This window comes from Cucurbita pepo, chromosome 2 (genome assembly GCF_057944985.1).
Source record: "Cucurbita pepo subsp. pepo isolate OVF chromosome 2, ASM5794498v1, whole genome shotgun sequence".
In the NCBI taxonomy this organism is placed as follows: Eukaryota; Viridiplantae; Streptophyta; class Magnoliopsida; order Cucurbitales; family Cucurbitaceae; genus Cucurbita; species Cucurbita pepo.
The window spans coordinates 5,898,355-5,908,006 of record NC_141799.1 but is presented as its reverse complement, the minus strand read 5'-3'; the positions used below and the strand labels follow the sequence as shown (position 1 = coordinate 5,908,006).

The window sequence follows — 9,652 nt, the reverse complement described above, 5'->3', positions numbered from 1 at the left end:
CGCTTATTCATTTTATTTCGGGTCTTTTGTGATGTTTTCGAAACACGTAAGTCCATGGCTGTGTTTTAAGTTAAAGGTTATGTTTTATGGAATTTAAATGAAGTTTTCCGCATTCAATATTTATGGTACATATACAGTATCGACCTTAAATTAAGTAGAAAATTTTGAATCGTTACAAGAAAAGGGGCCAGCGGTGTGTGAACTGTCTGGTGAGCTCATACCCACACGTATGGGCTGTGTGTAGAGTATATGGTATACATCCAAGTTGCCCAATTAGAATAGTACCGTAGGAAAAATAAACTGATATGATAGGTCCCATCGTTCCATTCGCATGTTCTTGCATAACCCCAATAGTGGGGTCACTTATTGAGTATTTCTTAAAATACTCAAGCCACGTAGTATCTCTATTTCAAGTTAAGGCAAGACATTCCGGTTGACGACGGCATCGCAACTCGAGACCATGACACATGCATAAGGTAATCGTATTATTTTCTTGGACTTAGGCTAAAATATGATGTTTTTTATTTTAATTTTTATTTATTTTATTTAGGTTTTTGTTGTGTCGTTTTTAATAGTGTTTTCAAAACACATAAGTCCATGATAATGTTTTAAGTTAAAGGTTATGTTTTATGAAAGTTTAAATGAAGTATTTCTGCAATCTTGGATGACATTTGATTCACCGGTTGCCGATAAACACAAAATTGTTTAAATAATTAGGCACTATAAGAATCCAAGCAAACAAGATAATTAATCTCACTTTTAATTCTAAATTGAGAGAAAAAAAAATTAGTTAAAGTACTCTTTTATCTATGATATTATGCTCTTCTTAATAACTAAGAATTTTAAAATATAATTCGAAATTCACGTCATCTCATAATTTAACTTACACAAAAATCAAATTTATAATTCAACTAATATATTTTAAATCTAAAAATATAATATCTTAAAGGATATTATTTAATATAATTTATGCATTATATTAGTTTTTTTTTTTTTTTTTTTTTTGAAATGGTTTAAAAATTTCTTTTACTTGTAGAACTTGTAATTGGCTTATGTCATATACTATATACAAAACAAATATTATAATCAATGATTTTGATCAATTATTGTTATCTATTATTAGTATTAATATAATTTTCTCAATTAAAAATATATAGGAACGTCTTTTTAATCGATAAGAATAGGTTAAATATCAAAACACCAAAGTAGTATTATTAAAAATATATATTGTCATTATAATTATTATTAGTATTTAAAAAAAAAAAAACCTCGTATGCAAAAGAGACACGTGGCAAAATCTAGATGAGGTGTTGCTATCTTGAGCCGTTCCATGCTGATAAAGTGCACCAACAGGACACAATGGGAATCTGCGAATCTCGTAGAAATGTCCCAAAGATATGAGCTGGTAGGGTTGTCGGGTTATTTTTCCGTTTCTTGTAAAGTCAACCTTCATTCAGGGATAATTCAGTAATTTCACTTTGGCTGACGTGTCTTATGTTTCAGTGGGCTATGTCTGGGAGGAGGCAATAAATATAAATAATTAAACCCAGTGGGAGATTTAAATAAAATAATGGAATATGTTTTTTCAGCTGGTGGAATGATATTTCATGTGGGACAAATTAGATTGGTGGATTCAATTTAAAACAATTCTAAATTATTTATTTATTTATTTATTTATTTATAAAATAGAAGAAACATAGGTTTCACCGCCTCATATCAAGAAGAAAGTTTTCTCCGTTCCTATTTATCTTATTTTCTCATTTTTTTTTAGTTGAGTTACCAAACTCATCCATACAGTATGGGTGTGGATCCACGAGGAGAACTAGTTAGCTACCTCATATTTTCTGGAAGAATTAGTTATGAAACAAATTTATGGTACATTATTGTTTTGTATTTTTAAAATATTCAACGAATCATAAGAAACATTCATACTAAAAAAAACGATTTAATACTTGAAAACGAAAGGTACTAAAATTAAAATTCAAACCATTTCTAATGGTAGTTAAGACGTTTGAGATGATGCTCATATTCGCTTTTAAGATTCTAAAAATGCATTCGTTTATACCTAACTGATAATCAAGATTAATTAAAACCCAGATTGAATTTAAGAAAAATAAAATGAATTGATTTCTTCGATCTTCGAAAGTGGAAAGAAGGATTCGTCCATTTAAAATTTGAGTAAAGTAAGGAAGCAAGCAAGCAAGAAGTTTATTTATTTTTAATTTGTTTTTAAATTTTGTGAGAAATTTGTTCACGCGTTGGATTTATATTATACGCCTGCTAAACTCGGGTTCTACATCAGCCACATAGAGCGAACAGAGAGCGAGAGGGAGTTCTTAAGAAGCTTCAAACTGATTCTCTTCATCCCCTTGTTCATCAATCTCATCTTTACCTGTGGATTTATTAGTTTTAGGTTTCTGGGTTTTTAAAATCATCTTCAGATTCCTCTATTTTCGTCATTTTCAGGCTTGGATTTGGCTCACACTTCAATCGGTACGTTTTCAGCTTCTATAATCCTTTTGGGGTTCTTTTAAGTTTGTTTTCTTTGCTCTGTTGTGGTTCTTTTTGTGTCTATTTATTCAAGCTCTCTAATGGGGTTTCTTAGCTGCTGGTTCTATTGTCTAGGGTTTGTTTCTAAATCCACAATGGATATCATTTGCTTTTAGTTTCTATGTTTAAGAAACCCTCTTGGTGAGGAAATGGATCTTTCACTTGTGTTACCAATTGGGTCTGTTCTTTGTTCTGTTTTCTTTCTAGGGTTATCATTTAGGCGTTGTTTTTTAATCTCTTCATCATATGATTCTTAATTTTGTAAGTCATGTTCTGTTGCTTCAATGATTTGTAGCTGTTTCTGAAATTCAATCCAGACTAGAAGTTAGATCCATTCTTGTACTTTCATAAAGTAAAAACACTTTTGCACAATCTGTTCAGCTTAAAATCTGAAAAACTGGATGCAAGCATCTGGAAATTTGGCTCATACCAGGTTTAAAATCCATCAGTTTGGTTGTTCCATAGAATCTGATGCTCAGGTTGGTTAGCATCTTAGCAGAGATTTCATGATCTATGCTTGGTCCAGCATCTATTTTTCATTTCTTTTTGTTGTTTTTTGAGCATAATGATTGACATTTGAATTCTATCTTTTTGATATGCAGTTGATGGTGTAGATCGTGGTACGAATTATCTTGTAACTGGCATTTAGGTGTTAATCAGGGTTTTGTGTTTCTTTGAGTGATGTCATTTCGTAGTATAGTCCGTGATGTTAGAGAGGGGTTTGGAAGTTTATCGAGGCGTAGTTTTGAGTTCAGACTGCCTGGTCACAATAGAGGTAAATCTCATGGATCAGTCCATGATCTGCTCGATCAACCTCTGGTAATTCAGACTAGTCGATGGGCTAGCCTTCCACCTGAGCTATTGCGGGATGTTGTCATGAGATTGGAGGAGAGTGAGAGCGTGTGGCCTGCTCGCAGGAATGTTGTTGCTTGTGCTGCTGTTTGTAGGTCATGGAGGGATATGTGCAAAGAGATCGTAAAAACTCCCGAGTTCTCTGGGAAAATTACGTTCCCTGTCTCCTTAAAGCAGGTATAAAAGCAACAAAATGTTGTAATTCCTAATTAATTTCCACCCATATGTTGAATTTAAAAGAACATTTAAGTATACATTTTGTGAAGACCGAAGAGTAAGCTAATTTCTTCATTCGTTTATCTTTGCAGCCCGGGACTCGCGATGGAACGATGCAATGCTTCATTAAGAGGGATAAATCTAATTTGACTTACCACCTTTACCTTTGCCTTAGTACTGGTAAGCTCTTCTTCATTAAGAGGGATATCGATTCTTTTAAGCTAAATTTGATCATTAGAATCAAATCGTTGAGATACTTGAGGGGGTGGATTGAGGGGTCCCACATCGACTGGAGAAGGGAACGAGTACCAACGAGGACGCTGGGTCTGAATGGGGGGTGGATTGTGAGATCGGTTGGGGAGGAGAACGAAGCATTCTTTATAAGGGTGTGGAAACCTCTCCCTATCATACGCGTTTTAAAAACTTTGAGGGAAAAACAAAAAATGATAACATCTGCTAGTGGTGAATTGTGGGCTGTTACTGTATATGTGCGAGTGGCTCATTTATTTAAGTCATCGTACCATCTACATTCACTTTATTGTTTTGTTTTTACATTGTAAATGAATCGCTTTGACCTTTTATGCATCAATCGCCCGGTTTCTAAAATGGGTTAAGTACAAGTAATCTTAATGTAGTATTGGTTTGGTTTTGAAATGTGAATCTTTTTCGTTGTATTATTGTTCGTTGTTACGTACCAGCTTCTGGGTATTCGACTCTGAATATGTATAAATATACGTATGTAGTCACGGATATGTTTCTAAATAATGATACTCTTGCAGCTTTACTTGTTGATAATGGGAAGTTTCTTCTTTCTGCGAAAAGAACAAGGAGAGCGACTTGCACCGAGTACGTGATTTCCATGGATGCGGATAATATATCAAGATCGAGCAACACCTACATTGGAAAACTAAGGTAGGATTGTTTATCTTCATCCTAAGTTCCTTCTTTCTTGAAGATACCGTTAATCGCAACACGCCTTTCCTAAAGTAATTTAAGCTATATGCCATGCTGAATGCTTATCAGTTTATACTTCATATGGATCGTGTTCAAATCGAGAAGTCGAGTACATTGAAATTTAGAAGAAATTTAATTTGAGATAGGAACTTGTGGTTCTAATATTGAACGTCGTAAGCCTGTAGCCATTTGCCACGTGGTTTTTAGTTTTCGACTACTAAAATTGTTCATAAAAAAGTACAAGAAGCACATGTTTTTTAGATTTCGTCGAGTTATTCTGATTCAGTTCTTGAAGCGTTTTCTTGTGGTCTGTTCTCTTCATTTCAGGTCGAATTTTCTAGGGACCAAATTTATTATCTATGATACACAGCCTCCATACAACAATGCCCAGATTTCCCCACCAGGCCATAGTCGTAGATTCTACTCGAAAAAAGTTTCTCCGAAGATCCCATCCGGTAGCTATAATATTGCTCAAATCTCCTATGAGCTGAACGTTCTTGGCACTCGAGGCCCCCGAAAGATGCACTGCACAATGCACTCCATCCCCGTCTCATGTCTTGAGCCCGGTGGCACTGTTCCTGGCCAGCCCCAAGTTGTCACTCGACTCCTTGGTGATTCGTTTCGAAGTATATCGTTTTCGAAGTCTGCATTAAATTCTACAGAGTTCAGTAGTTCCCGCTTCTCTGATATCGTTGGTTTACGGGATGAAGATGAAGCGGGGAAGGAGAGGCCATTGATTCTTAGGAATAAGCCACCACGGTGGCACGAGCAGTTGCAGTGTTGGTGCCTTAATTTCAGAGGACGAGTAACCGTTGCCTCTGTCAAAAACTTCCAACTGATCGCTGCAACAGAGCCTTCTTCTTCTACAGCTACAAACCAACACGCTCAATCTTCCCAGTCCGACCACGACAAGATCATTCTTCAATTCGGGAAGGTCGGGAAGGACATGTTTACAATGGATTACCGATATCCATTGTCAGCATTTCAAGCTTTCGCTATCTGTTTGAGTAGCTTTGACACCAAGTTGGCTTGTGAATAGGTAGAATCAACTGACCCATATCATGCTTTCTTTCTTCTTCCAAATAGAATGTGTTTGGTTCTGTAAAAATCGTCTGTCTCAAAAAGTTTGTAGAACAATGTGTGCACCCCAAAGAACTGACTTTCTCCCCTGCCCCCCCGACCCCGCTTTAATTCCTATTGCTTAGTTTGTTGTTCGGTATCGAATGTTGGGAATGTGAATATAGTTCCACGTCAACTAAAGCTCGAAATGGATAATATCATAGGTTGGGAATAGAACGGAGTTTAAAAGTGTTATTAAAGCTGTTCATCTATGACTGAACCAAGCAATAATTGAAGGCTCCTTGTATGTAGATCTCGTGTCCTCATTGCAATCTCCACGATCCTCTTGCCCCATCAGTCTATTTCAATTCTCCAGATTGTTTGTAAAGTGATAGATTTACATGAAATTGAGATTGCATTGAGACACTAGGGAGAGCATCTCGATATTATCTTTAAATAAATAAGCCTGTGAAAGAGAGCGTCTGAGTCGAGTAGCGTTAAAACTATATAAGATTGAGTAGAGAATCAAGCAACTTCTAAGCATTATATTTTGTGAATAAGATGTGTTTTTTAGTATCTTTTCATTGATTACTTCAACTTGCATGTTTTTCATCATGTTAAGAATGAGAAGCTCTGATACCATGTTAAGAATGAGAAATAGACGTGAGATCGAAAAGTGCGAGAAACATAGGTGGGATCATTTGACTTAGATTCCTTCTCTTCATTGATTACTTCAACTTGCACGTTTTTCATCATGTTAAGAATGAAAAGCTCTGATACATATTAAGAATGAGAACTAGAAGTGAGATCGAAAAATGCGAGAAACATAGATAGGATCAAAAGTCCAATATTCATTAATGTTCACAACGTTTAAATAGGATACAAGCTAAATAAATCCAATAAATAAGATAAAATATTATATTAACCAAATCTGAATTAAAGATAATTGATTCTATCTCAAACTTAAGCTTTTTCCAGTCCTCAAGTAAAATAGAGCGAAGTCACTCAATGAAGCAACAATTGTATTCAAATGATTCGAGCGGGCAAAATACACTTGATTTTTTGAAGTTTTTACTTTGATCGTTCACAGTTCATCCCATCCAACTAACAAAATTGAAAACAAAGGTTGGCAAGGCTTGATCGGAGCAGGTTTTTCCAGCCTAAGTCTAGAAAGATAAAAGGAGAAATTATGACACTTTTAGACGTCTCAATGGCGGTGGATCATCCCTCTATAAATTGTGAACCAGGGGTAACTATTAGGAGTAAGCAAGCATAATTGAACCTTCAATCGATGTTCCATTTTTAGATTCCTACTCTCGGGTTTCTTTAAATTCGAGAGCAATTGTCCACTATTTCCCTTCAAACTTGTTCCTACAGTTTCCATGAAGGAATCAAGAGTTGAAAAAGCCTCAAACCCATTCCCCCAATTCAGATCGTCATTGAAGAAGTTCAAAGAAAGCTTGAAATTCCAATATGAGCCAACACACAAATTCGTCGAGTAAAACTTATCCTATTCGATTTTTGCACTATCAAGGAGTATTTACATAGAAGACCACCAAGGCTACACAAGTCCCGAGAGTGCCCAATTGAAGAAAGTCAGTTTGGGGTTCAAATTGGGGGTAAGTATCGAATTCCCATCTACGGTCCATTTTTCTTCAGATTGAGCATTTCTTTAGCTTAAGATGATTGAGATGATTATCTTTGATGAAGAAATTGAGAGCCAAAACGTCGTAGATAAAGCTGCCCAAGAAAGTTGAATTCTGCACTTTTGGGTGAGTTGCAGAATTGATGACATTTTGTCAAAATTAAGACCACACGCTCAAAGACGCTCCTCTAAACAAATTCTTTTAATGTGAGGGAAGAATAAGGAAGAAATTCTATGAAGAAATCGGGCCCTAAAACCTCTAGAAACAGCTATCCAATAAGATTTTTCTAGATTGAACTCCAATGAGGAAAACAATCTCCGACGAACTTTGGAGGTGAATAACTTAAACTACAATTCACGAGAAGGTATGAAATCAATCCCTAGCTTTTCCCTGTAACATCATCTTTATGTTTCATAAAGAAATCGAGGGAAGAAATGTCGTGATGGCATCTTTATGTTTTAGGTGATGGCGATGTTGGTTGCAGTCGTCTTCTTCCTTCTAGAGAAGCAGACAATGACGTGGTCCATTCAATTGAACTGACCGACCATGTCAACCTAAAACTTGAACATCCCTTGATTTTTCTTAATTTTAACCCTCTTCCATATCGATTCTAATGAAAAATTTATAATTCTAGATACTAGACACTCTAAGAATTCTTTCAAAGAAAACTTGAAGTAATTCGGATATCAGAAGCTCGAGAATGGAAGTCTCGAACGTTAACGACGAGGTAAGTAGCCACCTTGAACTTTTGTTAAGAAATACTTGTATGAATCAGTTATATGAATGAAGCAAATATGAAAGAAAAACACCGAGAAACAGACATAAAATAATATATGGCATAACAAATCAACATGATATTTCGTAATTAATGACAACATAAAATAACATAATGAATTCCATAACATGACAAACTCACATCACATCAATAACATAATAAGCCAACATTAAACAATCACATGACACAACATATGTAGGGACCATAGTGGTCATGCTAACCTCAAATACCCCTAAGAATATCAAAATCAACTCCGAGACGATAAAAAATGGTAGGAAAGGGTTCCGAGACTACAAATTGAGCCGTCTAAGTCGAGGAAAATAGGTTAGAGCCACAAATTTGAGTTGTTGAGCCAAGGGAAATAGACTGGAGCCGCAAAACCGAGGCTGAGGCACACTCGATGAAGCTGCGTGAGCAAGCTGGAAGGGCTCCGGATGGGATGGGTGCAGATTCAAGTCGAGTAGGATATGGGTTGGTTGGATCGGGTTTTTGGGTCAGTACGTGTATGTGCCAGGTTGGAGTTGGGCTAAGTGGATCGCGTGTCTGGGCCAAGTGGGCTGAACTGAGCTACACGCAGTCACTGGGTTGCACTTGAGGAGTGGGCTGAGACTGTAGCACACGTGGGCTAGGCCTAGGCTGAAAGGTTGGGCCTTTGCTTCAATTTTTTAATTTTAGGTCCGGTTCCGAACCAACTGTTCAGCCAACTTTTTGGTTGGTCGGTTGGACGTGCGGAAATGGGTTCTCCCAACTCATGTTCTTTGTGTTCATGTAGATCGAGTTCTTTGAATAGGAATTTGAGATCTCTAACGACGTTTTCGTAGTTGAGATTTGGGGACGGTGAAGAATAGTTGTGAGCGGGGAGCCGGAGATATTCTACATTTACGACATCACCTCTTGGTAGACTCATGTCTCTAAAATTTATTTCAAGCGTCTCTAGCACACACATTCTGTGTCTTTGTGCAATTAAATGAATCCACCATTCAATTTCCGTACAATAAGTAAATTTTGACCCTTCATTTATCACTGTTAAATTTAATAACTTACCTCCATACAAATTTTATTTATGATCTACACTTAATTTCCTCAATTTTTCATTCTACACTACAAATTTATTTCTGTACCACTCTTAACTCAACCACATTTATAACATCTTATTTTCTTTTCACATTTTTAAATTTATTAATTTTTTTTTTTTAATAAAAAGGTGTCGTTCAAATCCCATCATCTTGGTTATATACGTAAAAAGATACTATCAAGTAAAACCACGAGAGTTTATGCTCAAAGGGTACAATATCATACAATAGTATTAGAGTCATGCCCTTATTTTAACTTAGACTTGTCAATATAATCGTCAGGTGTATAGTCATAATGACTCAGATGTTATGAGTCTCGAAGGTGTAGGATCATAGTAAAAATCTATGGTATGTGCTCTAAAGAAGTGGAGTCGTCTAGATAGTACTAGATAGATTCACATATGACAATGTGTTTTTGTTCGAAGGGAGGATTGTTGGAGTCCCACGTTAAAGAAAACATCAGAAAGGGTAAATAATTTAATTTTTATTTTTTAAAAATGAAATGGGTAGGTCAAAGTAGATAAAAA

General features: G+C 35.9%; 1 protein-coding gene across 2 annotated transcripts; it reads left to right on the top strand.

The window, feature by feature from the left end:
- Positions 1-1,915: 1,915 nt before the first annotated feature.
- Positions 1,916-5,791, top strand: LOC111789111 (tubby-like F-box protein 8). 2 transcript variants are annotated; one of them, XM_023669755.2, is made up of 5 exons: positions 1,916-2,493; positions 3,153-3,579; positions 3,711-3,798; positions 4,398-4,530; positions 4,900-5,791. In XM_023669755.2, exons 2-5 carry the CDS (start codon positions 3,232-3,234, stop codon positions 5,609-5,611), a joined length of 1,281 nt encoding a protein of 426 aa, XP_023525523.1. In that variant the 5' UTR covers positions 1,916-2,493; positions 3,153-3,231; the 3' UTR covers positions 5,612-5,791. The 2 variants fall into 2 exon arrangements, with proteins under 2 accessions (XP_023525523.1, XP_023525524.1); XM_023669756.2 differs by lacking the exon at positions 1,916-2,493 and adding an exon at positions 2,547-3,029.
- Positions 5,792-9,652: the final 3,861 nt, after the last annotated feature.